At 31.8% G+C, this 27,470-nt stretch overlaps 3 protein-coding genes across 3 annotated transcripts; 1 reads left to right on the top strand and 2 right to left on the bottom strand.

Annotated features, from left to right (window-relative positions):
• Positions 1–294: 294 nt before the first annotated feature.
• Positions 295–993, bottom strand: LOC133800203 (uncharacterized). Its single transcript, XM_062238154.1, has 2 exons — positions 955–993; positions 295–864 (listed from the first exon to the last, which is right to left on the bottom strand). The coding sequence occupies exons 1-2, from the start codon at positions 991–993 to the stop codon at positions 295–297; spliced, it is 609 nt and encodes a 202-aa protein (XP_062094138.1).
• Positions 994–2,692: 1,699 nt separating this feature from the next.
• LOC133800703 (uncharacterized) lies at positions 2,693–9,460 on the top strand. Its single transcript, XM_062238731.1, has 9 exons — positions 2,693–3,348; positions 4,431–4,616; positions 5,986–6,078; positions 6,271–6,453; positions 6,539–6,641; positions 6,721–6,906; positions 7,141–8,285; positions 8,448–8,869; positions 8,970–9,460. The coding sequence occupies exons 1-9, from the start codon at positions 3,064–3,066 to the stop codon at positions 9,028–9,030; spliced, it is 2,664 nt and encodes an 887-aa protein (XP_062094715.1). The 5' UTR covers positions 2,693–3,063; the 3' UTR covers positions 9,031–9,460.
• Positions 9,461–26,183: 16,723 nt separating this feature from the next.
• On the bottom strand, positions 26,184–26,954 carry LOC133802240 (uncharacterized). Its single transcript, XM_062240511.1, has 3 exons — positions 26,794–26,954; positions 26,481–26,699; positions 26,184–26,403 (listed from the first exon to the last, which is right to left on the bottom strand). The coding sequence occupies exons 1-3, from the start codon at positions 26,887–26,889 to the stop codon at positions 26,245–26,247; spliced, it is 474 nt and encodes a 157-aa protein (XP_062096495.1). The 5' UTR covers positions 26,890–26,954; the 3' UTR covers positions 26,184–26,244.
• Between the last annotated feature and the right edge of the window lie 516 nt (positions 26,955–27,470).

A 27,470-nucleotide genomic window follows, 5' to 3' on the forward strand; every position in this document is an offset into this window, starting at 1 on the left:
ATGCTTCAGCTGGCCTGTGCTCTCCCACTGTAGCATCCTAAGGAACTTGAATCCACAAGGCTTGGCGTATTCCTTCTACAAATCAAGAATCTTCTCGTATGCCCAATATTGCAAGGTTGGTGGATACCCCTTGTAGGTGTATTTTGCCTCCACTTGAACACCCTTAGAAGACTCCACCTCAATGGTCTTCTTTGCCTTCTTACCAGGTATTGTAGCTCCAATCGCTTTCATATCTCTACTGAATTATTTCACAATTGTATCGAATGAAAGGGATCCCCATGGATACTTCTCAAACTAATCTAAATCCTCGGGCATCGACAATGAATCTCGCCAAATAGCATTGTCGTTCTCAGCGGCCAATAGTATCCCCTCCACAAAGTAAACAAAACCGAGCTTGTACAAATCATCAAGTACATCGCACATACTAAAAGCTTGTTCCAACATATTGAACCTAATGTCCTTCTCGGGTTCCACATTGAAATATGTATCAAGTAGGTGGGAAGACGTAAGGTGAGGTTGAATGTCAGCGGCAAGTGGTGGACAGGAGCAGCTCAGGCCAGTCATAATGGCAAACTCATGCACCCCAAACTTACATAAGTTTGGGCCCATCAAGAAGTGCACCTCATCGCCACGCGGAGACTTCACCTTCCGCAAAAGCAGTGTATGCACCAATGCCCCAGAGAACGAAAAGATAGAGGTTGTGAAGAATGGTCCAAAAACAGACTCATTCACCCTCCCCAACAATCCATGCTCCTCAAACCTTTTTTTCAATTTTGTTAACCTCTCGGAATCCCTATAGGTCATACAACCGACATAATGATCCTCTATGGGGATCTCAAGCACTGGGATATGTTTGTGTGGCATCTACAAAATATCAAAAAAAAAAAAAAAGAATTAGTTGAATTTACAAAAAATACTCAGTCTGCTGTTGTCATCGAAATGCCATCGAATTACCATCGATTTGACATCAAAGCAAAAAGCAAAAATCAACATATACGAGCATGCATCGAAATACTATCGATATACCATTGAAACTGATTTTACAAATAAACAAACAAACTATCGATATGCCATCGAAATACAATGAACAAATAACAATTGACTAAGCCACCCTCGAATCAACATCGAAATACTATCGATATACCATCGAAACTGATTTTACAAATAAACAAACAAACTATCGATGTGCCATTGAAATGACATCGAAATACATCTAACAAATAACAACTGACTAAGCCACCCTCGAATTAACATCGAAATACTATCGATATACAATCGAAACTGATTTTACAATTAAACAAACAAACTATCGATGTACCATCGAAATACATTTAACAAATAACAACTGACTAAGCCACCCTCGAATCAGCATCGAAATTGCATCGATTATATACAAAATAAAATCAACAAATAATGTATCGATATGCCATCGAAATAACATCGATTATGCATCAAATATCTTTAAAGTAGATAACATATAAAAGCCATCAACATCGCATCGAATTAACATCGATGCATCACTATCAAACTAATGTGCTCGAATAACCATCGAAATAGCATTGAAATTAATAGATTTATCAAAATATAACTAAAACTAAGAAAGCATCGAAATACCATCAAACTAGAATCGAAATTGCATCGAAGTCAACATCGACATATCATTGAAATTTCATCGATTTTATACAAAAAAAACTGAAAACCATGCAAGCATCGAAATGGCATCGATGTACCATCGATTGCGCATCGATTGACTATTACCTTCATTTAATGGTCCATCGAAATACTATCGATGGAGCATCGTTGAACAACATTTCAATTATTTAAAAATATACACATGCATTGAATGTCATTGAATTACCATCGATTAAGCATCGAAATGGCATTGATGTGGGATCGAATGAACATCGACCCACAAATTTTTTGCAGAACTTAAACACAATCTTCCAAAACGATGCACATAGAATCAAACCCATTTAAAGCTACATTTTTGCAAAATAAAGATTAAAATCAAACCCATTTCATCGATTTAATACATTACGATTCAATTTTTTTTTTAAAAAAAACCCTAAAAACCGACTTACCGTTGTCGGGGATGGAGAAGAAGGTGGGGACGGCGGCTGTGACAAAAGAGAGAGCTTTGCTTGAGAGAGATAGTGAGAATGTGAGGAGTATGAGAGGTTGAGAGAAAATTCCACTAAGAGAGAAATGAGAGAGTTCGACTAAGATGAGAGTGTTAATGTTAGGAGTGTTTTTGTCCAAAAAATTAGAAATGACATATGTTTGGGAGAGTAAATTATCTTGGCATTTTCAAAAAATTAAGTATGTTACGGGACATATAGTATAAAATTTCCCTAATAAAATAAGCACACAAATATATATATATATATAAACAATATATTAGAACAAGTAGGTAATATAAGACCCTTTAAAATGTGCAAGAAACTATATTTACATGAAGCAAATCAATTATAATAATAATAATAAAAATAAAAAAGAAACAAACAGGTTGAGTAGGTGAAAGTTAAACATGTGCCGATATTGAAAAAACCAAATATGCCAAAAATTTAATTAATACAAAAGAAAAAAAAAACAATAGGAAAAGAAGAAATACAAACCAAAACGGGAGGTGGGAAAGGAAACAAAAGAAAATAAAAGAAAGTCATTTTAGCTTATTTTATTTTCGAGTCTTTTTTTTTTTTAATTTAGAAAAAAATAAAATTCGACTAAAAAGTTGTAATAAGCACTTTGGGATCCATTTCAACCCCTCCAGGAATCTGCAACTTCGTCTTCCCATCGTTAAAGAAGAGTTTTGGTATTTGAGTTGTCGTTTCATTGCCATTTGTGTGTCGTTTTGAAGGATTCGGTTTTCCCCTTCTTAGCAATCGGCTTATTCGGGATCAAGTTCCAATACCTCGATCAACAACCCTCGAACCCTCAATTGGTGCTCCCTCGTTCGTTCCATGGCCGTCGCCGGACTTCATCGGTTCCGGTAGAGGAGGAGGAAATTTGGGTCGTCGTTGTTGTTTTTTTTCTTTGTTTTTGGTTCGGGATTTTGTTTCTTTCATGGGCGATCTTCGGGATTGGTCGCCTGAACTAAACGGCGCCGCGTTGGAAGATATGCCGTCGTCTTCTTCGTCTTTATCTTCGTCGCCACCGCCTCCGCCGCTTCTTCAGCCGCCGCCGCTTTCATTGAATCAAACGGTGATTGGTTCGGAATACTGGCAGAGAGCGGAGGAAGCGACGCAGGGGATTATAGGTCAGGTTCAGCCGACTGTTGTGTCCGAGAAGAGGAGAAGAGCGGTTATTGATTACGTTCAGAGGCTTATTAGGGGTTTCCTTGGTTGCGAGGTGAGCATCTGTTTATATCTAATTTGTGTATGTAGTTTCTCTTCTTCGTGTATATGTGTAAAGATGTATGCATTCGCGTGTGTAGACTTTGGGGTTTTGTTCTGACGTTTGCGCTGAGTGCTAGTGAAACTCTTGTTGTAAGTATAATATATATGTATATATTGTATCAGCATTGCTATTGATAATTGAAATATGATGATTTTGAAGTCATTTAACAAGAAATGAAATATGAGAAAATAGGAAATACGTTAATGGATTTTAATTTGATTGAAGAGATATGAAAGCTTCCATTGGGTAGATTATGTTTGATTGGAGTTTTTGATATTAAGTTCTAGTGCTTGGGCCTTGTTAGTTTATCAACAGGAAAAGTTCATTAGCAAGATAGATTGCACTTCCAAAAAAAAAAAAAAACGGAAGCAGACGAAGAGAAAATAAGTAATTTGGTGGTACTTTGCTGGTATAAAGGTTGTTAAACTTCAAGTAAATGCAAGTTGGCCGACTATGTTGATGAGGTAGCTTGATATCAGTCAGAATATGTTTTCAAAGAAGACAAGTAAACTTTGTTGGGATGATTAGTTTGCTGGGTCGATATACAAGTGTCTAGTTTCATTTAGTGACTCTAGTCTGATGTTCCAATATAGAGTCTGGTGAATGAATGTCTGATTTGGCTGGTGAAAGAAAGGTTTTGGCTTGTTATGCCTGCTTAAATTCCTCATATCTGTGGCATCATGGGCATTTGGGAGGTTTTAGTTCATGTGTTGATTTGCATTAGCTGTCCTTTTTTGGGTTTTTCATAGAATTGCGGCCAGTGGTATTACCTAGGCTGTGAACTAGTTTTATTCCCACCAATAATATCAACAAAGCTTGCTAACCAAACTACATGTAACTTTATTGCTGACTGATATATATATATATATAGATATAGATATATTTATATGTATTGCCCTTTGGTAACTCATGCACCTTTTGGCATCCTTGTCTGATATCTTCTAACATCTCCTCAATTCATTACTTTTGCTGTAATATTAGTCATGGATTTTTATATCAATACATATATTTGTGCGTGTGTTTGTACTTTGCAGGTTTTCCCATTTGGGTCAGTACCTCTAAAAACGTATTTGCCTGATGGAGATATTGATTTGACTGCCTTTGGGGGTCTAAATGTTGAGGAGGCTTTGGCAAATGATGTGTGCTCAGTCCTTGAAAGAGAAGAAAAAAACAGTGCTGCAGAATTTGTTGTGAAGGATGTGCAGTTGATCCGGGCTGAGGTTTCTATCTTAAAACATAGCTTAAGTTCTTTGGTACATCTGAAATTTGATGATATATATTCTGTTTAATTCTACTTCAAACATGAATCATGCAAACATTGTTAGCCTAATCTATGTATTCTCTCTGTCTGTGCTAAGGAATCTCTTTATAGCACTCTCTTTTACACTCTCATTCATCAAAGCATGACATGTGAACATTAGTTAATTGTTTTATATTTTAAAAACATTATAAATCATTAGTGGAATACACATGTCATTCATTGATTTAAGGGAGTGCAAAAGAGAATATAAATATAATGCAGAGTGTGCAAAGGAGAGTTTAAATATAATACAGAGTGCATCTAGCAAAGGGCCAAGGAAACTCGCTCTTCTCTGAATTGCTATTTAATTCAGTGTTGTGCAATCTCTTCTTTAATATCCATTTCCTTGCTTCTTTAGCATAGACCTGTTTTCAATAAAAGTCATCTGTATATTTTTGTGTTTTGTATATATATATATATATATATGTATAATACTAATCTAAGATATATATATATCTGACGATTATTGTATTTTGGATTATTATATTAATTGGGGTTTATCAGCGTAATTTGGGATAATTTTTGTGCTAATGTCTTTTTCTTAGATTACTTATCTATACATATGCTTGATTATTTAAAACTTTTCATTGATGGATTTATGAAAAGAGCATTTTATTTTCTCTCTGCATTTACTCTCTTCTATCTAAATACATCTCTATCAAATTTTGTTTCCTTTCTGCCTCACAATGGCTGAGAACTTACCAACTTTCTTATTGCATTTATACAGACATTTCATAGTCAATGATTCCCTTTTTTTTTCATTGGTTCCTTTGATGTGCTCATTCATTTTTTTTTCTTCCACATGATGTTTGGAAGATAAATGTATTCTTTTCAAAAGTAGTTGAGGCCTCTCTCTTCTGCATCACTGATTCTATTGTGGTTTCTGGGTTATGTCTCATTGGATACTGACAGTCCTTACTGTAGAAATAATCTTTTTGTTTTATACTTATCCAGTGGAATATCTCAAATAATGAAAAAATTAATTAAGATTTGGTGCTAAACTTAATTACGTTGACTGTATGATACCATCGTATTTGATAAGTAGTCACCTGAAACTGCAAGTTCTTTACTAGTGTAGTATTGATGGTTTGGAGTTGTTATGATACATTACCTGAAAGCTTTCTAACTCTCATGTTGCTTTGCTTTAGTAATGTTTTATAACCTGCTCTTCCTGTATGTTGAATTTCTATTTTATTTTTATTTGTTTCCCTTCTTGATTGATATTGATTTTCCTATGAGTCACTTACACTATCATGTTTTCTGTAAGAACTGTGGCTTTTGTTTGGCAGGTTAAACTTGTAAAATGTCTTGTACAGAACATTGTGGTTGATATTTCGTTCAATCAGTTGGGAGGGCTTTGTACATTATGCTTTCTTGAGCAGGTATAATTCGACTATGTAGGAATAGAAATATATGGTGCTTTATTGACGTTTCATTTGTGTTGTGATCTTTCATGATACTCTTTGCCTTTGGTCTTTGCTTTATTCTTCTTATTTTCTGTTTCAAAACTTTGGTATTTCTGGAGCATAAACTCTCCTATATGCTCACTGCAATTTATATGCTTGTTGTGACAGGTCGATTGCCTCATTAGCAAAGATCATCTTTTCAAACGGAGTATTATACTAATTAAGGCTTGGTGCTATTATGAAAGCCGTATTCTTGGTGCTCATCATGGTTTGATTTCTACATATGCTTTGGAGACATTGGTCCTATATATCTTCCATCTCTTCAACTCTTCCTTGAATGGTCCTTTAGCAGTGAGTGCTTGATACTATTGGTCCAGCAAGCCTTGTATAATTGTGAATGAAAATTGACTTTCTTCTTTCCCCCTTTATAACTCAGGTTTTATATAAATTCTTGGACTATTTTAGCAACTTTGACTGGGATAATTACTGCATTAGCTTGAATGGACCAGTTCGGATATCTTCACTTCCAGAACTCATGTGTTAGTAACATCCTTCTGCATTTTCCTTATTTTACTTTTTTTTTAACCTAGATACTTATATCTTTTGGTCCTTTTGCAGCTGAAACTCCTGAAAATGCTGGTCATGACCTACTGCTTACTGATGATTTTCTGAAGGGATGTGTTGAAATGTTCTCAGCTCCTTCAAGGGGATATGAGACAAGCTCCAGAACATTTCCGCAAAAGCATCTTAACATTGTTGATCCATTGAAAGAAAATAACAACCTTGGGCGTAGTGTGAGCAAAGGTGTTATTTGCTTCCTTTCAATTAGACAGAGAATCTGAGATCACCTCTTTTCTTATTAGACTTGAGTAGGAAGTACTGATCTTGGTAATCTGCAAAAAAAATTTGCTTAGATCTTTCATGTATCATGACTATTATTTGTAGCATTTATTGGGATTTGAGGAAATTCTGCTGCTTTAAATGTTCTTTGACCAAACTAAATAGCCGGTTAAATAAAATGCTCTTTTTTTGATGCAGGAAATTTTTTTCGAATAAGGAGTGCTTTCACATATGGTGCTCGAAAACTGGGGCGCATCCTTTCCCAGCCTGAAGAGAACATCGGAGATGAAATTCGAAAATTTTTCTCCAACACATTGGAAAGGCATGGAAAGGGGCAGAGGCCTGATGTTCAAGATTCTTTCCACATGTCTGGACATGATGAGTTTAGTGCTGCATCATTCTCAGATGCAGAGTTACAAGAAATTCAGAGAGGTTATGAAGCTGAATCAAGTAGCATGACTGGGGAATATAGGTTGAACCACGAGAGATCACTGCTGCCTGGTGGAGACCCCGATGTTGAGATATCAGGGACAGAAGTCATGACTGAAAGGTATGTGGGTGAACAATATGAAAACTCTTCGAATGTGATGCCATCAATGGATTTGTCAAAACCCGAGAATTCCTCGGATGGAACTGCTGTTTCAGACAATAGTCTTCATGGGGATGCACAAGACCTTGCTATGTCAAGATTTCAAAGTCTTACTATTTCTAATGATTCACCAAAATCTTCCCCTACACGTCATGCACCTCACCTGTACTTTCTGCATTCACCAATTGCGAATGAAGAAACAAATGGTAATTGTCAAGTCAGACAGCAAAAAAACAGTGGTTCTACTGAGAATACGGCTGGTGATCAGGATGAGCACCAGTTCGTCAGCAATCATAAAATTATGTCTCCGGTTGGATCAAAGCAACATCTTTCACGCTTGAGTTCGATTGTTTTGTCCTCCGAGGACTTCTATCCTAGTTCTTCTAGTTACAGGCTGTCTACTGCCATTGCTGGAAGTCCTGAGCCTTTCAACACTTTGTCAGATCTGAATGGAGATTTTGAAAGTCACCTTAACAGTTTACATTATGGTAGGTGGTGCTATGATTGTGCCTTGAATGCATCCATTCCTCCTATGGCATCTATGGTTTCACAGTTTCACGGCAAGAAATCATGGGATGTAATACGACGATCTCTTCATCTTAAGCATAATGTTTTTTCCCAAATGAATACCAACGGAGTTGTCCACAGACCAGCTTTTTACCCCATAAATTCACCACTATTACCTGGTGGTGTAGGATTTGGGGTTGAGGAAATGCAAAAGCCACGAGGAACGGGAACATATTTTCCAAATATGGTATACTCATTCTAGCTTTTAGATTATTGAATTTCACACTTTTTATCATGGAAACCTGAATTTTTTATTGGGGTTCATATTTCTGTTAGTCTTGGTGCTAGTGGAGTATGGTGGTGTGACGACCATCTCATCTTAATGTGCTGTTTTGGATATCTTTTGCAGAATCATTATAGAGATAGGCCAATGACACCAAGGGGAAGAAACCAAGTGCCTGTTAGGTCTCCTCGGAACAATAATCGTATGGTAACAGTAGGTACGGAGAGTGGTTTGCTCGAGAGAAGTGGTCGCGATACTGCACAAGCACAAATTTCTACTCACAAAGTAAATGGGAAGTCTGTATCTGCAGACGACCTTTCTGGTTCTCCTCGGAGGAAGGTAAACACCAATAATGCCAATGGTTCAATGCATCCGTCCGAGCGTTTTGTTGAATTTGGGTCCATGGGGCATCCACCACCAGAGGCACCCTTACCGAGAGGAAGCTGGCAAACGAACTCTGGGTTGAGTCCCGTTCAAAACTCAGACACTAGCCTTAATTCACCAGCATCAGATAAGCTGAAACCGGTACTGAGTATGGATAAAGATAGGTATGGGAACTTTAACGTTGACTGATGCTTAAATTAATCATTCATTCATCGTGGCATATTCTGGGCCTCGTTTAAGCTTATGTTGTTTTGGCCCATGTAGGATTGCTGTAAAATCATACCATTTGAAAGATGATGATGATTTCCCACCTTTATCCGTTTGATCGCAATGGCAAGTGATTATCTGTTTATTTGGTTTTAAGGCAAAATCGAGTGACACAGTAAAATCTAACAAGCAGCTTGAGCCTGCGCTGTCTGCCTCACTGGCTCTTTAAACTCTTTTGGGAAGCTCTATGTGGAGTTTGATATTCACTTCTCTACATGTCTTGGAAAAAAAAAAAAGAAAAAAAAGGGCATTTTCTGTACATTTTTACTAATTATTTTGTTCTCACAAAAAAGGAAGAAAAAATACCTAGCATCTTTGCTTTGCTTTGAGGTGTTGTTTATATATAGGATGTTTGATTTTATAATATTTGCCCTACTAAGATTTTGCTCTGTAGGTAGATGTTTGAAACACAACATATTGTTGTTGATGTTGTTGTTGTTGATGACTGACGTAGCTTTGTATTTAAAGAAAATGTTGGTTCCCATTTTGCAGCGTTACAAAGGCACCTTCACTTATATTTCACTTCACAAGTCACTGCCCTCTCTTTTCTCTTGCAGTTATTTTGTTCATTGAATATAAAATGTTAACAGTGTTGCTGTCCAGCTGGTGAAAATAACAGCAATTTATATATTTTGGAATTTGAAAAAGTCATAAAGAAAGGTATAGTATGTGGGCAATGTGTTGGATCAGTTAGTCTCAATCTTATCATTTAGAATGATGATAAACTTGAGAGTTTTGTCTAGCGGCTTTTACAGCTCTTATTTTCTGCAGCTTGAAGATGGTAGTCATAATTGAAATTGTAACGGACGAGGCCCAAATTTTTATGGAATGGAAGTGGGGTAAGATATAAATATAAAATCTTCAAAGACCAGTACCTCTTTCTAAGTTCACCTCTCCGAAAAGATAGGTTCTCCCCTCATGCTGAAGAGCAATATAAGATGATATTGATGCAACTTTGGTCCTGGGATGTGTTGTTGGTATTGAGGCTTATATTCGAAGCTGAGAATATGGTGTTGTTATGAGGACTTTTTCCAGGTGGTTTGCAATCAAGGAGGGTGTGTTTGGCTATTCTTCATAGGTTGCCAATAGAGAACGGATGTTTTTAGTTTAGTCAACTATAACAATTGGAGTCCCCCATTGTCTAATGTACTTCATGATTTATACAATTAAAAATCATATAATATTTCTCAATATGTACATATATATATAAATTATAATCACACCAAATCATTGATTCATATACAATTTTAGTAACTGATCCAATTAACTTGATCGGAATGTGTCTCCTACTTATCTATTGGATTGGATCCATCCAATGTTTTGGAGTCTTCATTTAAGTGGATTTTTTATATATAAAATAAAATAAATAAGCTCAAAATCTAACTTAAATTATAATTGTAAGTCCTAATAATTTATAGGAGTCCAACATAAATATATGTTTTAAAATTATATAAATATGTGTGTAATTGGATTGGTCGGCCGGATTGAATTTTTATATATATCATTCGCCAACTGAATGATCTAATTCAGATTTTCAAAAATTAGACTTAATCCAATTTAATTACAATTGGTTATTCAATTTTGGGCGGTTTGTTTTAATTGGATTGGTTGATTTGGTAGTTTTTTTTACATGCTTTGCACACTTAATAATACTCAAATTTGAAATGTTATTTTTAGAGTTTCGATAGACATGATATTGTTTGAGTTTTTGATTTAGTAATGATATTGTTTTTGAGTTTTTGATTTAGTAATGACCCACCTTATGAGAAGTTAATGTTGGGTGAGTTCTTGGTTTTTGAGGTTGGGAAAGAGGAGAATTGAAATCAACTAAGAGAGTTTTTGATATTGTGAGTTTCAATATATCTAGTTTATTTGGTTTGATTTTAGGTATTATTTGGGTGGAAGGAATTAAAACAAAACATAAAAATGTGAATAATAATAAGAATAAGAATAGAAATAATATATATATTCATGGGGTAAGGAGATTTTGGACATATAAGAGAGATTGAATCAGATCTTCCTCAAAAAATAAAATAAAATAATATATTGAATTAATTTTATATGCATTTATTTTCACCACGTAATTGATGTAGTAGTGGCCCTATAACTTTGTAACTATGAGATATATGTTCAATCCACACCCGAAAGTAATTTGTACGTATTTATATATACATATGTAAATTTGTACCCTAGAATGGTGATGTTACATTATTTGTAACATATGTAATGAAATAATAATAATAATAAAAACTTTATATGCATTTATGATAAGGTATATTTTAGGCTGTTATTTAAGTTAGACTTTGAGTAATTTTATTTTGGTGTGATTGATTTGAGACATTTGTTGCTTTGATATTTGTTATTCATAAACTTTTCTTTTCATGTATTAAGATTTTTTTTTGAATAATTCACGTATTAAGATAGTAAAAATAGGATTAAAAAAAACGCATGATGTCACGACTTTATTTATGAGCTCATATGCCACGAAACACAAGCTCACAACCTAACGAACCTATTACTCCACTGGCTCTAAAAAAATTATATGAATAATGCAATGATGATGGTGATGTGACTGATTATGAACTTAATTATTAAAAATACAGTTTAAAAGCATTAATTATTGAAGCTCAGGTCAACAATAATTCATTAAATAAATCTCAGTTTGCGACAAAACTCATGATGCCAATCAGTTTCAGCCTTCAGTAGAGGTGTTCCACAGAAAGCATAAGAATAAAAATAGGTGGTTGTAAGAACTTAAAAATGGAAACATTTTGACAATAATGTAAATACGTACTTATATTTAGAATGTTGATCATTTTTATATATAATTTCATTTCAATTTCTCATTCTTTCTATTTGTATTCATTATAAAATTTATATAATATGGGAACAAATGTAGTCTTGATCTGAAACCGGTCACTTTTCATTTTGGAGTAATATACAACATTATCAAAGCAATGTTATTTCTAAATTGCTTCAAAAGTACTATAAATTATTCTAGATGAAACCGCACCACTCAAATAATAGGACTACATCCAAAGCCTATATATATGAAATTTCCCATACATACATATATATAATAAAAAATATACACTCATCTTTTTTTTTCTCATCTCACTCCTTTAAATAATTCTCACATAATTTTTTTTAACTTTTCACACGTTATCTAAAATTATTTAGTGCAAATTATCTATTAATAAATCATTTTTATAAAAAAATTATTTCTACCTATGTAATTTATTGTTTTTTAAAAATAGAACATCTTTGCTACTTTCAATATTAAAATTTGGTATGTATAAATTTATTTCTGTTTACCGAGTTTTTCGAAAACTAGAAATTTATTAAGAAGTAAGAGCTGAAAAGAAATAATTAGAGATGAACAATCAGAGTTTTTACGTGGTTGGACGTTAATGAGCCTTAGTCCATGAGCCAATAGTATTAGATTTTAGAGAGTTTCTGATAATGGAGCTTTCTACAAGTTTTAGCAGAGTTTTGCTTACAAGAGAAAATTCAGGGATCCCTGCTACAGTGCACAACTGACACTATTTATAGGCAGTCAAGCGCAGTGGGCTTGGGCTAGATTAATCCGGGCCCAATAGTGATATAATCATAGTTTGCTCGCTAATGGAGTCATAATACAAAAAAATGTTACATAATAACATGTAGTTAATCTGGGCCTATTAAGCCGGCTCAAGCGTGGCCAAACCTTACAGCTGCTCATTATACGTTAGCTCGGACTGGTCCGCGTGGGCTTCTAAGGGGATCCTGGGGACGGGATATGTCAGAGTAGTGGCAGTATTGTTTCCTAGGAACAATGTACGTTCTGTGTGTACCCTCTTCTGCAGGTTAGTTGAGGAGACCAACTGCTGAATTTCATGGGGACAGGTCAGCATTGGGGCTAGCTAGGCTTCCCCTATCCAGAAGTCTACTCCGAGTTCGTTTACTAATGTTCCTGTTCACTTACCGGAGTCTTGGTTCGTTCACCAGGACTCACTAGAACTCGAGTTCATTTTCCAAGGTGGACATCGTGACCCTGAGTATCTCCTTTGGATTCTTGATAAGGTCTATCTCCATCGACTAGTTAGTCTGCCACCTCAATTGGCATCCTGAAGGATGTAGGTTGGTCGGGACCAGGAAGATGAGTTAAGCCTGCATCTTAGTCCCGGTTCCTTTGTTATGCTTGCACCCATTGAGCGTTGTTGGGCTTGATGGTGCTTGGGCTATCTAGGGTTTCATCCTTTCCTGTTCACCAAGTTCAGGATGGGCCCACGGACCCATTAGGTCGTGCCATGTGTCACGGGTGGAAAACAGTGATAACAATTTCCAATAGTATATAATTTTGTCCATAATAGTATAAATTAAAAGGGTCAATTTTCTAAAAATATAGATTAAATGATCAATATTAATTAAATTATGAGTGCAAATAAGGTTATTATTTAGGGAAAAGTTGAGAATTACCCATTTTTAGGAGTAGTTAATTAAAATTAGACACTAAATATATTTAGTTGAACTTTACCCATTATTATCATGAGACTTCCCAAATTACCCTTATTTGAGCACATGGTTCTAAGTGTTGTTGTAATGTGTATTATATGTGACATATTATAGTTAAATTGGAAATACATTCTAATTGTAGTGTGTCATATATATGTGTGATAACTATATAGGAATGTATTCAATCAATGAAAAATTATTCTTTAAAAAATCAAGACTTAAAATGTAAACCATAAATCTTAAAATGTAAACAACAATCATTTAAAATATAAACCTCAAGACATAAAATCTAAACCACGACCCTTTAAAAGTTTAACCTCAAGGTTTAATTTCTAAACCACAACTCTTCAAAATGTAAACCACAAAGGTTAAAATATAAACTATCACTCTTTAAAATTTAAACTACAAGCCTTCAAATTTAAACCGCAACTTGTAAAAATTTAAACCATAAGGCTTAAAGTTAAACCACTAGAATTAAAATCTAAACCACGACAATATAAAATTTAAAGCATAATCTAATAAAATCTAAGTCACGATTCTTTAAAATTTAAATTACTAGTCTTTAAAATTTTAACCATCACAAGGCTTAAAATTGAAATCACAAGACTTAAAATTTAAACAACGTCTCTTTAAAATTTAAACTACAATTTTTTAAAATTTAAACTACGATACTTAAAAGTTAAACTACTTAGCTTAAAATCTAAACCACGACCATATAAAATATACACCATGATCATTTAAAATCTAAATCACGACTTTGTAAAATTTAAACTACTAGTCTTTAAAATTTAAACTACGACTCTTTAAAATTTAAACCACAAGACTTAAAATTTAAACTACGACTTTTTAAAATTTAAACCACAATGCTTAAAATTTAAATCATTAGGCTTAAAATCTAAACCAAGATCGTATAAAATATAAACTATGATCCTTAAAAATCTAAACCACGACTCTTTAAAATTTAAATCACTAGTCTTTAAAATTTAAACCATAAGACTTAAAATTTAAACAACAAGACTTAAAATTTAAACATCGACTCTTTAAAATTTAAATAATGCTTAAAATTTAAATTACGGTTATTTAAAATTTAAACCACAATGTGTAAAATTTAAACAAAAACTCTTTAAAATTTAAACCACAAGGCTTAAAAGTTAAACCATGTGATTAAAATCTAAATCGCGACCATATAAAATCTAAACCATGATCATTTAAAATCTAAACCATGGATCCTTAAAATTTAAACCCCTAGTCTTAAAAATTTAAACTACAAGGCTTAAAATTTAAACCATAAAACTTAAAATTTAAATCATGACTCTTTAAAATTTAAACTACAAAGCTTAAAATTTAAACCACAAGGTTTAAAAGTTAAACCACTCGATTAAAATCTAAACCGCAACCATATAAAATATAAATCACAAGACTTAAAATTTAAATCATGATTCTTTAAAATTTAAACCACAATGCTTAAAAGTTATACTACTAGGCTTAACAAAATAAAATGTATAGATTTTAAGCTATTAATTTAACTATGTATTTGTTGTATTTATGTGTTATTAAATATTATCCAAAGCTATTAGCTAACAGTAAAAAGAGTTGGATATAACGGTTGTGACTTCTTATGCTATCTTAAGGGGTATGAGTTTGACTCTTGGCAACTAGAATTGATACAATTTATGAATCCTCAATTAGTTTTGGATAACGGATAAAACTTGGATCTGACGTCACATGTTTTTTTGTTTGTTTTGAATTTGATGTAAAGAACTGTTTTTTTTTCTTTCAATAAATAAAAAACTATAGTTGATATCTGATTATTAAATAGTAATTCCTTCTACATGCTTAAAATCATTTCCTGTAGCTCTTATTTAAATAACATATCTATAGTTTTAATTATACTATATTTTTTTCTTCTTCTTGGTTGAGAATATATAATTATACTTTCTAATAATAATCTTGGTTATACAATTTGCACACCTGTAATGTCTCTCATCAACTATATAGTAACTTTAATGTTTTAATTCATGCACGCTTGGGTCATGAAAATGGCCCTATAAGAGTAATAAATGAATTAAAAACTATATCTGAGTCATATTAGATCTAAATTTGTATATGTGTCATTTAATATTGTCTGACCTCAACACCATTTCTCTTAATATTGAATAGATATATGACAAAAATAAAAGAAGTGCGTCTCTTAACTAAACATATCAAACATCTCAAACTAGGACTGTCACAATAATTAAATTTGGGGAGCTCGTGCAAAAATTTAATTTAGGGCTTTTACAAAATTAGTACAAAAGATTTAATAATCTAACCTTTTTTAATATAATTACTAAAATTCATAATATACTAAAATGACACCTACAAATTCAAAAGAAAAAAAAATACTAAATTTTAACTATATTTGTACAACCAACAATTTAAATTGTTAGAATAAGAAAATCACACTCTAAAAGTGAAGTGCACTACCTGAAACTGTCCGCCACCTCCCAAGATGTGGTTGTACTCCGTACAACCAGAATCCCTTGATGAGCTCTAGGGGAAGGGCTACTTGAGAAAGCGAGCAAATTGACTTACTTCCTATCAAGGGAAACCTAGTGTATTTCACATACTTGATACATTTTTCTTATTTTCTTCCATGTAAATCATGTATTTAATATGTAATTAAGAAAAACAATGTAATTAGCTCTCATTATAAAGCCCTAAGTATCCACAACACCACCTATAAATAGGGTTTGAATCTCTTTGTAAAATAAAGAAACACAACTTAAGCAACCCAAAATGCTGCCAATTTGTAACCTCAAAGAGAATTTGAGTATTTCAAATTCTTAAGTTAATAATACTAACTTGTGGGCTAGGCCTAATTAACGACCGAATTACGTAAAATTTTTTGTGTTAATTAGTTCTTAGCTCTACAATTATATTTTATTTCTCGTTGGAGAAATCTTGCATTAACATATAAATATTTGGATTTGGAACCGTTAGAGTTCAAATTTTGCCTATTATGTACATTAATTTTTATTAGGACACAATTTTTTTTTTATTTTTTAGCTACAAATAAAATATAACTTTGTGAAGGGAAAAAAACAGAATTCGTACCCTAACGACACCGAACCCAAAGATATATGTATACATGTAATAAAAATAGATTACAAAAGTTGATGGGACAAAAAAATGGTCCCATGATGATAAACTGTTGAGAGTTGAACTTGCATCATCAAACCGCATTACATAAATCGATTAAAGAGAAGTAGGAATAAACTTTTAGAAAAAGAAAGAGAAAGATGAGGAAAAGAAAATATTATTGGGATCCAACTTTATGTCATTATTATTTATAATAGCATGTGGAATGGTTAAGATCATTAATGTATTAAAAAAATCTTCCCAAGGAAAATATATAACACAATTCATGAAAATGTCGAATCATTAACTATATGTATTCTACAAAAACAATAATATAATATATATATATGTATATAAATAAATATAGACATACACACTTTAGATGAAAGTGAAACCTGGGTGGATTGGTAATAAACACCTTTTGAATTCTTAGTTTTGAATCCAGATTTATCACATTTGCAACATGTTTGATTTTAACTTTTAGTAGTCTAGTGTTTACTTATTATATATATATATATATTTATCTCATCATGATTCATTTCAATTATTGATCAATATATATGTACCTGTTAGTGAGTGGTTGTTTTGATAATTAATACATGTATAAATAAAAAAGTTTCAATTGATTAATTAACATGAAAATGAGTGATGATTATATTTAAATAATATCAACTGAAAATATAATATTTCATGTTGATCATTGATAATCCCATGGACAAAAATACACCAATCAGGACAAATATTTATTAGATTAAATGATATTAATTCATTTTAATTGATATAAAGAGAGATATATAAAATATATATAATTCCCTTGATTATGGAAATAGAATATTCTAACTATTTGAGAAATATAATTAAGTCATAATTTAGATCAAACAGGGATAATATAACTCAAACATGATTGACACAAAATTTGACTCGAATCTCAGCTTGATTAGTTATTTTATTTATTATTTATTAAAATATATCATAATTAATATTGTTTATAAAACATTTTTAACAATTTTCATGTAAATAAAATAAAACATATAAACATAATATATATAAGCTAATTTAATTTTGATAAGAGAACTATTTAACACAAATCAAATAAATAAATAATTATATTTATGAGAATATAATTTTTAATTAATAACAAATTGTACATAAATTCAAAATCCATATAATTATTATTAGGTTGATTGGTCACACAAATACAATACATATAATACATCTCTTCTATATAAAAAGTGTGTAGATAACGAAAATTCTTAGTTTTAACGGTTTTTTATTTTTTTCGTTAACTTTAATGAAATATTTTTATATTTAATAGAATATTCTTATATTTAATGGTATAATATAAACATGATTTAAACTTAAATAAAATTAAATAAATAAATAATTAAACAAATTAAAATAAGATATTTTTGAGATATTTTACCATGATAGTTATTTAAAAATAATAAAACCATACATTTTATAACTTAAACAAAATTTAATTAAACTTAAATTTAAACTTCACGTATTAGAATAATATCATATTAAACATATAATATAATATAATATAATGTATTATTAACTAGCAACAAACTTAACTTTAAAATTCACGTATAATATTATATTAAACATATAATGTATAATCTCTTATTGTCACTGCCAAATTAAAAAAACTAGAAAAAACATAAACTTAAACAAAAAATAATTAATTAATCAAAATAGTTCATTCATGTATACTACTTTATGTTATGACTTTTTCAATTCTTATTTTATTTCTATTATTAATTTTTTTTTTAAATATTATTGTAAGTTATATATACATGTCATGTAACCATGTAAATATATATATATCAATGTTGTATTTATATGTCATATATGTAGAAATTATTGATATAAATATTTATATATACTATAGAACCATAATTCATTCTATTATATATATAATTTTTTTTAAAAAGTGAACAAATTTTTATTAAAATTATAGACAATATTTTGCCCTAATTTTTTTAATACATTTATGTCATACATTATATTAAACATCTTTTTATTTATATTTATGATTTTTTTATTTATTTAAAATTTATATGATAATTAAAAAATATAATAAAAATAAATACATGTTTGAATAAGTATGTTTGCAACTTTAAAACTAAGCAAACGTGCATTGCACGTTGCTTCTACCTAGTATAATAATAGTTAGCTCCAATTATTACTACAAAAAAGGTTATATTGTATATAATAAAGTATAATATTATTTAAAAAAATGTATTTTACATATATATTCTAGTGAAATTGTTTACAACTATAATTGTGTATTGTCGACACTAATTTTCTACATTTAATAAAAACAAATAATAACTAAAATATAATCTAAGGTGATTAACATTTATATATATATATATAAAAATCATGGTTTCTTGGCCATAATATATATTAATTTATATATATACAATCTATTTAAGATGTGTTTTTTGTAAAATAACTATTTTAATTGTGACTATGTACAATAAGATTATTTTGATAATTTGTAAAAGGAGTTTCTAAATTTTGAAGTCTATTTTATAAAAAATTATATATATATATATATTATAATATGATAGATTTTTATTAGTCCCTTGATTGGTGTACTCCTTGTATTTTTGGCATGTGGATAATTATAATTTCATTTTTTTTATAACTCTTTACATTGTAATTATAACAGACATCTAATTATTTTTCGAAAAAATCTGAATAATTTATAGTGTCGAAATCATGATTTAAATAATCTATTGCACGTGCGTACGTATAGAAAAACAGGTACACACATAATATTTGAACCCTATTTTCGGTACCTTAAATTATTCGAAATTTCTCGAAAACTAGTGGGATGTTTGTTATATCTACAACACGCACAATCATATAAAAAAAAATAATGAATTTGACATAAAGTCCCAAAATTGACACAATTTTTTACAATTTTACCGCCACACGACAATTTTTACGTTTCTACTATTTAAGTTTAACTTTTATACAATATTATACTTTTATAAATTACACATATACTATCTTCCCTTTCACTCCACTCTTTCTCTTTCTTCTTCTTCCTCCATCATCACCTTTTCTCTCTTCTTCTTCATCATCATCATCATCTTCTTCTTCTTCTTCCTCCATCACCTCCCTGCCCAAACTCGTTCCTCCTCAATTTCGATCACTAAGTCTCCGACGTGACAACCACAATGATATCATATTTTCGTTTTGTTGATTTTTTGTTAATTTGATTTTTTTATTCCCTTAGTTGTTAGTGTATTTTATTGTGTTGCTGCTTTTTATGTTTATGTTACCTTTTTTTTGTTTGTTTATTATATTTTGTATATATTAGTACTATTTTTCATTATGCATGCAATGTGTTTGATGTAATGCTTGAATGATTGAGAAAGATTGTTTAGTGTTAGTTTTTATAATTATTTTGGTATGTTTATTTTTTCATTTTATTAAGTGTTATTTTAGGGTTTATGTTGGGCTCTTTCAGTGTTTAGGTTGTGTTGGTGTGTTGTTTTAGGGTTTGTCTGAGCAAGAAGATAAACAAGTATCTATTAAATTTTGTTTATGTTTCAAGTTTTATTCTGTTTTGTTGGTTTTTCATTTTTTTATTAGCTATATGTTATTTTTATGTTGTTCTGTAGTGATTGTGATGTTTTTGTACCGTTCTTTGTAGAGTACTTTTGTCAAAGAAGCAAGTGGTAAATGTTGACAGTGATTTTGGTTTTTTTTAATTAGTTGTTTTGATGTTGCAGTCAAGTTGTGATGGTTATTGATATTCCTGAGATAGATGTTTTCCAATTAGTACCTAAGATTAAAGTTACTCCTGATATTCAAAAAAGGAGTACCAAGCCTGGAGTAGCTTTGAAGTCTCCTTTCAGGAAAGACTGTGAATCTTCAGATGCTGGAGTTGTTTTGTAGTTTGTTTGTTGTTATACTGTAGTTATTGTTATGATATTTGTTGAGTTTTGTTTTGTTGTGTGTATTTTTTTTTTTGTTTTTTTTTTAAATTTTGTTTATTTGATGTGCATCATATAAATGCACCTTTTGTTTTCGTTTTTAAAATTCTAAATTATGTAAGAATATTTGTTTAAAATATTTTAGTTAGGTTATGCATATGTGATTGTAGACATGTTTTATTATCAATGCTAAGTTGTTTTTCAAATTTTTTGAGTTATGTTTTTTTTTTTGAAAAAAAAAAAATGCTAAAGCACCTTAATAGCAACTGAATAGAACGAATTGTAAGTGATGTTTATAAGTCACATAAATAGTGCAACAACAGGGCATAAACTATATGACAAATTATTTAAAAACTAACTGTTAATCTCAATTAGTCAAGTTGTGAAGGTTATTGATGTTCCTGAGATAGATGTTGTCCAATTAGTACCTAAGATTAAAGTTACTCCTGATATTCAAAAAAGGAGTACCAAGCCTGGAGTAGCTTTGAAGTCTCCTTTTAGGAAAGACTGTATCTTCATATGCTGGAGTTGTTTTGTAGTTTGTCTGTTGTTATACTGTAGTTGTTGTTATGATATTTGTTGAGTTTTGTTTTGTTGTGCGTGTATTTTGCTTCTTTTTTTTTTTAAATTTTGTTTATTAGATGTGCTTCATATAAATGCACTTTTTGTTTTTGTTTTTAAAATTCTGAATTATGTAAGAATATTTTTTTTAATATTTTAGTTAGATAATGCATATGTGATTGTAGACATGTTTTATTATCAATGCTAAGTTGTTTTTAAAATTTTTTGAGTTGTGTTTTTTTTTTTAATAAAAAAACAACGCTAAAGCACCTTAATAGCAACTGAATAGAACGAACTATAAGTGATGTTTATAAGTCACAGAAATAGTGCAACAATAGGGCATAAACTGTATGACAAACTATTTAAAGACTAACTGTTAATCTCAAGGAGCAATTGCAAAAAACTGTAAAGGATTGTATTATAATAATAATAATAATAATATAAAATTGATGAAATGGAAGTGCATGATGCAAATGAAGAGAGAGAGAGAGAGTTCTTTTTCAAAAAAAAAAAATAAAGAAAGAGGGAGATAGGGAATAGGTAAAAAGTATTCTTTATATATTTTTATTTCAATAAAAATAAAAGTTGCATTTGTCAGACATTTATGAGAATTTGACATGTTGCGTTTTTTTTTACTTTATTCATTCTTATCTTTTCTTTTTCTTTTTCGATGCTTGATACTCATTATATTTCTTTTTTCTTTTCAATGCCCAACACCTCTCTCTCTCTCTCCATCTCTTTCTTTCCTTATTTTCAAGAATGGTTGATGTTGTTGTTGTGTTGTTGACTGTATTCACACAAAATGGATATCTTGTCAAGTATGTTTCCTTGATTTTTAGTTGCATGTAAAAAATGAGACTACCATCATCCATTATTTTCAGGGGTGGATAGCCTTCTTTAACTTGATACTGTAATTGAATGTGTGTTGTTTTGGGGTTGCAATGTAGTTTATGCAACAATGTTTGTACCATGTCTTCATACTTGCAATCTACCGGTTCCCCATTGGCTTCAAAATCAATATAATTCTTGTTTTCATTCCATTGAATGTTGCTCTGTATCAGAATTGGTGTTGACTTCATTCATTGTAAGACAGAAAAAATAGTTTTTTGTAGTGGTTATATCACAGTTTCGAAATGTCACAACAATGCGACATCAAAATTATCGCAATGCCATAGCAACAATAAGTATATTGCGGATCGTAAACACCGTTCTTTTTGTGATAACACTTCCTAGAATGTCAGTTTAGTGTGTAATATTTCCATCTTTGCAATAATAATTAGAAAGCGAACTACATTTATACACTACAAGAAAAAGACTCTACAGCGACGACATCTATTGCGACGATTCCAAAGTCGTCGCTATATGTAGGAAAAATCCATGAATTTTTTTTTCTTAATTTATTAAAAATATAAGCGACGATATGTCGTCGCTGTAGGGCACACGACTAGGCTCTTCGTCACTGTAGGGTTCCAAGAATTTGGAGGGAACATGAGGCGGGAACAGACTCTACGGCGAAGACATGTCGTTGCTGTAGGGTCTTCGTCAAAAAAAGAGAGGGAAATATGTTTGTCTATAGCGATGATTTGTCATCGCTATAGGATGCTCAGGGAACTCAACCACCCAGAGTTGGTTTCCTATCTGCACCCCCTATAGCGACGACTTGTTGTCGCTGTAGAGTCATCGTGGAAAAAAAAAGGGAAATATGTTATTCTAAAGCGACGACATGTCGTTGCTATAGGATAGAGAGGGAACTTAACTGCCAAGAGTTGGTTGCCTATTTTCTCTCCCTATAGCGACGACATGTCGTCGCAATAAGACCAAAAAAAATATGGGAATGTGAACCGCTAAAAAATTTAAGTCAAATTTTCACTGCCTATAGTAACGACAGGTCGTCGATGTAGGGTAGACGCGTAGCACACGAGGGGATTTGTGTACTATTCACTATCCTACAATGACGACATGTCGTCGCTGTAGGGTCTCACCGTTTCAGTGAAATAGTGCGTTTGAAATCAACGACGATTGGTCATTACCTGTCGTCGCTATAGGTCACAACGATATAACACCCCAGGTAGAGCCTTCTTCTTCATTTTCTGCAAAAAATTATGAAAAAACCAGAGAAAACCAGAGAGTTCTTCACTGGTCCAAGCCTTTTGCTGCCATTTTTGCCTTGTTTTGGTTATCTAATCCTATTTTCTTTCTATTTTATAGTTTAAAATGTTTTTTTTTGTTAGTATATGTGTGTATTTTGTGTTTGGTATGAGTTTTGAAATTTTTTGAGTTATTTTTTATTTTTTTTGCAGATTACTTGTGTCTAGCTCGAGCCTTGGGATTAGATTATTGATGGAAGATAATGCTATAGCCTGAATTTTGGGTATTGTTTTTAAGTTTTTTATTATTGATTAAGTGTTAAATTAAGTTTTCAATTGTGTAACTGGTTATTTTATATTGTGTTGAATTTTGTTTTTTAGGTTAGATTTGTATATTTGTTCATTTAATTATATTTGTACTTTTTTAGGGATAGATTGTAAATATATTTATTAATTTGATTTAATTAAATATTATGTTATAAAAAAATGCATAAGATAGGTTTAGATATTAGATGATATAATTTTTTTTTATTAATATATGTATGTTTATTTTTTATGTTTACATGAAGGTATATGTATATAAATATGAATAGGTATGTATATGTATATTGTACGCCCTAAATATCCACGGGCTATTAGCGAGCTGAGAAATGACATAATTATATCATCCATGTGGATGCCATGTACCCGGAGCTGCTGTTACAAGGTCCTACCTCTTTAGCTCGAGGTAACCAAAGGCTTAATGAGATTACTAAGGAGTCGGGTCAGAAGTATGGACACCACGAGCTGAGACTACATCAAGCTCGAGATACGAGCTTGAGTTGGCACCTCTGACCTTTCATAAAGTCAACCACGCAATGTAAACGTGCATATATATCAGACATCACGTGTCTGATCCATCCCTGAATTCTCGGACACGCAGCATAAACGTGCGTGTTCAGGCACCTACGACTGGGTTGGGCCGTGCGACCCATTATCCCCCTTACCTATTGATTAGACCACACTTCATTGTCAGGTTTTAGGAATTAATCATGAATGTCACAGAAGTGACATGATGGGTAAGAAGGTCACGGGATGACCTCCCTTGCCAACCCCCAGGAGCCCTCTCCCTATAAATATGGAGACCCTGGGAGTTGCAAAGGGTTGGATTCTAATTTGTAAAGAAATACCATATAAGGAATATCAGAGAGATATCAATAATCACTACAAAAAAGGGGACTTTTGCCGGCGCAAATTTGCGCCGGCAAAACCCATGGAGTTTTTGCCGACGCAATTTTGCGCTGGGAAAGAATCGCGTCGTATCTTCGTTGCTAATTTCACTTTTTCCGACGCAAATATAATGCGCCGGCAATGGCCTTTTTTGGCGACGAAAAAATACGCCGGTAAAAATATGGATATGCCGATAAAAAAATCTGTCACGATATTGTGGAAAACACTTTTAGCGGCGCAATAATGCGCCGGCAATAGTTTACTTTTTTAGTGGCGCATTTTTGCGCCGGTAAAGGTGTATATGTGAAGTTAAGATTGAAACTTTTTGCCGACGTAATTTTGCGCCGGTAAAAGTATTTTTAAAATAATAATTTTGATTAAATTACTAATATTATTTTCAATATATTAATATTAATTAATAATTTTCAATTTTAATATATTAATAATTATTTAATTTTTTAGTAATATTATTTAATTAGAAATAAAATTAAAATTAAAATTTTATAAATAAATAAATAAAAAATTACAACTATTAATATTTATTGTCTCCACCAAACATGAAAATATAAAAGTAATTTAGTAAAATAAATGTCTCATAAATTAAATTTTAAATAAATAGAAAAAAAGTTCTACAAATGAGTACTGCCCGCCTCATCATTCCCGCCCCCGTCAGCATCATCGTCCTCGTCCGAATCCTGGTCTGGTAAGTCAACAGTAAAACCAGGAGCTAATTCACCAACCTGCTTCAACAAAGCACTAAGCAGGAGATCTTGACGCTGTTGACGACTCTCAAGTTTAGTCGTATGCTTCTTTAGGTTCTGATTTTCTAGCATAATGTCCTGATTTTGCTGCAAAATGGTGTCCACTTCAGGTGGCAATTGCCCGGACATTTGAGAAGTTAACGAAGATGCTGCCCTCTTTGCGCCAATTGCCTTCAACCTAGGCAACCCCCCAAACCCTTTCTTATAACGCGAGCGGGGTCCAAGGACATCCGTGACAATATCCATATCAGGCGGGAAATGACCGTCGACATTATCGCCGACACAAGAAGCAGCAGATGATGCAGGGGCCGTACTCTGCGATGCTCGACGTTCGGTCATCTCATTCTGCACAATAAAAAACACGTATTTCGAATTCCAATATAACATTATTTGAAAACCTAACTTATAAATTTTTAATATAACAACATATAAAATATAACTTTATTATCTATCTGCCAACATCCTATCATTAATGACTGCAGACCAGTGATTGAAAAATAATGTAATTAATTTTGTTTCTGTATCAGGGAGCAAGTGGGCTAAAGTAAATTTGGTCATGAAAATCCATTTTTGATTGAAAATCATGAAGATATTATTGATATATACGGTAGGTGCAGTTAATTCCATTAATGGGGAATTTACGTCTCCAAACATATACATCAACTACATTTGCATGTTTTTCATTCAGAAATGGATTTTCATGACCAAATTTACTTTAGCCCGCAAGCTCCCTGATACGGGGACAACATTAGTTACATTCTTTTTTTTATCTTAGTCCACAATCATTAATCATAAAAATATTGGCACATAGATTATAAAGATTTCATTGTTAAAAATTTAATTAATAATTAATAATTAATAAATATTTACTAATTGACAACAACCAATTAATAATTAATATTTATTAATTATTTACTAAACTTTTTTAAAGTTAAATGATCATAAATTAGTTAAGGTTATGCAACTTACATGTTTTGTCGCCACTGCATCACTAATCCACTTATTCTTCTTCTTGTGGAGGTGCTCGAATGTGTCGATCATGCTCGGGAGCTGGCCAGTAGATGGGTCCATCTAAAAAAGCAAATTATTTAAACATTGTGACATTTATAATATTTTCGTAAATGTAAGGATATAAGTTATTATAATTTACGTGATCATAAACATGGGCAACGATGGATTTGGAACCGTGTCCTCCTGGTATGATCATTTTAGCTCGAGCTTCTTTATTTTTCTTCGATATACGCTTCAAAAAGAAAACAGTACTCATTAATCTATATTGTAATTTTATAATTAAAAATTAATGTAAAATCTACGGCATACCTGGTGAGAATCAGAAGCCCAAAAATCACACAGAATTGCCCAATCAGAAGAAGTAATCGACACAAAAGGTTTTGACTTCGCTCTCTCATTGTCCACCTCTCCTCCAACATCTACCCAGTGTTTCTTCATCGTGTGGCGCCAATCAGTCAGATGTTTTTGCATTTGTCTTACCATGGCATCGTTGATTACTGGATTGTCTTCTGGATAAATGAATTTTTCCTAAAATCATAATTAAAATTGGAATTTGTTAAAATATTATGAAGATAGACAAAATATTTAATAATGAGTTATTAAAGGTTTAAAGAATGCTTACAGATAGTCTCTTTCGAATAACTTCGATATCAGCTGGTTTTACTTGTTCCCAAGCTAGTGTAGTTGGGGGTACGGTGCTACGCAAATAACGAGCCATGGAATTGTTGAACCACTTGCCGTACTTTTGAATAGCTTTTCCAGTTTCTTTATCAAACTCTACTTTCAAATGACTAACTTTTTTGATGGCCAGCTCCTTCTCGATATTGGCACCGTAATAAGCTCCTCTGCCTCTCTTGGAGCCACCACCTGTGTCATTACTTGTTTCGACCATTCTACATTAAAATATTCATTAATTAACTAATTCAAATTATGTATGTCTGTTGTTTTTTGTTATAAAATTAACATTTATTCATTATGGTATTTCCAAACCTACCTTATTCCGACATAGTGGATCCCTTGGAGATAGTAAGGAGTCATGTACTTCTCCTCATTTTTTTAAGATGTTTCTCAAACATCTTGAAAAAATGAGGAGCAGTACATGAATACATTGGCTATCCCCAAGGCATCCACTAGGTGCATCACTATTGTTTTTTGTTATTAAATTAACATTTTATTACTTATTGTCTTTCCCAACCTACCCTATTCCAACCTAGTGGATCCCTTGGAGATAGTAAGCAGACATGTGCTAATACTCATTTTTTCAAGATATTTCATCAAATATCTTGAAAAAATGAGTAC

The sequence above is a fragment of the Humulus lupulus genome, chromosome 9, assembly GCF_963169125.1.
Source record: "Humulus lupulus chromosome 9, drHumLupu1.1, whole genome shotgun sequence".
Classification (NCBI taxonomy): domain Eukaryota; kingdom Viridiplantae; phylum Streptophyta; class Magnoliopsida; order Rosales; family Cannabaceae; genus Humulus; species Humulus lupulus.

What these genes read in the sequence shown, in the direction of transcription:
- LOC133800203 (XM_062238154.1), bottom strand. Translation starts at nt 993, where the DNA reads ATGTTGATTTTTGCTTTTTGCTTTGATGTCAAATCGATG. An exon ending in GCTTTGATGTCAAATCGATG is followed by an intron (nt 865 to 954) that starts GTAATTCGATGG and finishes GATATTTTGTAG; the next exon opens with ATGCCACACAAACATATCCC.
- LOC133800703 (XM_062238731.1), top strand. Translation starts at nt 3,064, where the DNA reads ATGGGCGATCTTCGGGATTGGTCGCCTGAACTAAACGGCGCCGCGTTG. An exon ending in TTCACTTCCAGAACTCATGT is followed by an intron (nt 6,642 to 6,720) that starts GTTAGTAACATC and finishes GTCCTTTTGCAG; the next exon opens with CTGAAACTCCTGAAAATGCT. An exon ending in TGGGCGTAGTGTGAGCAAAG is followed by an intron (nt 6,907 to 7,140) that starts GTGTTATTTGCT and finishes TTTTTGATGCAG; the next exon opens with GAAATTTTTTTCGAATAAGG.
- LOC133802240 (XM_062240511.1), bottom strand. Translation starts at nt 26,889, where the DNA reads ATGGCTCGTTATTTGCGTAGCACCGTACCCCCAACTACACTAGCTTGG. An exon ending in TTATTCGAAAGAGACTATCT is followed by an intron (nt 26,700 to 26,793) that starts GTAAGCATTCTT and finishes TTATGATTTTAG; the next exon opens with GAAAAATTCATTTATCCAGA. An exon ending in GGGCTTCTGATTCTCACCAG is followed by an intron (nt 26,404 to 26,480) that starts GTATGCCGTAGA and finishes TTCTTTTTGAAG; the next exon opens with CGTATATCGAAGAAAAATAA.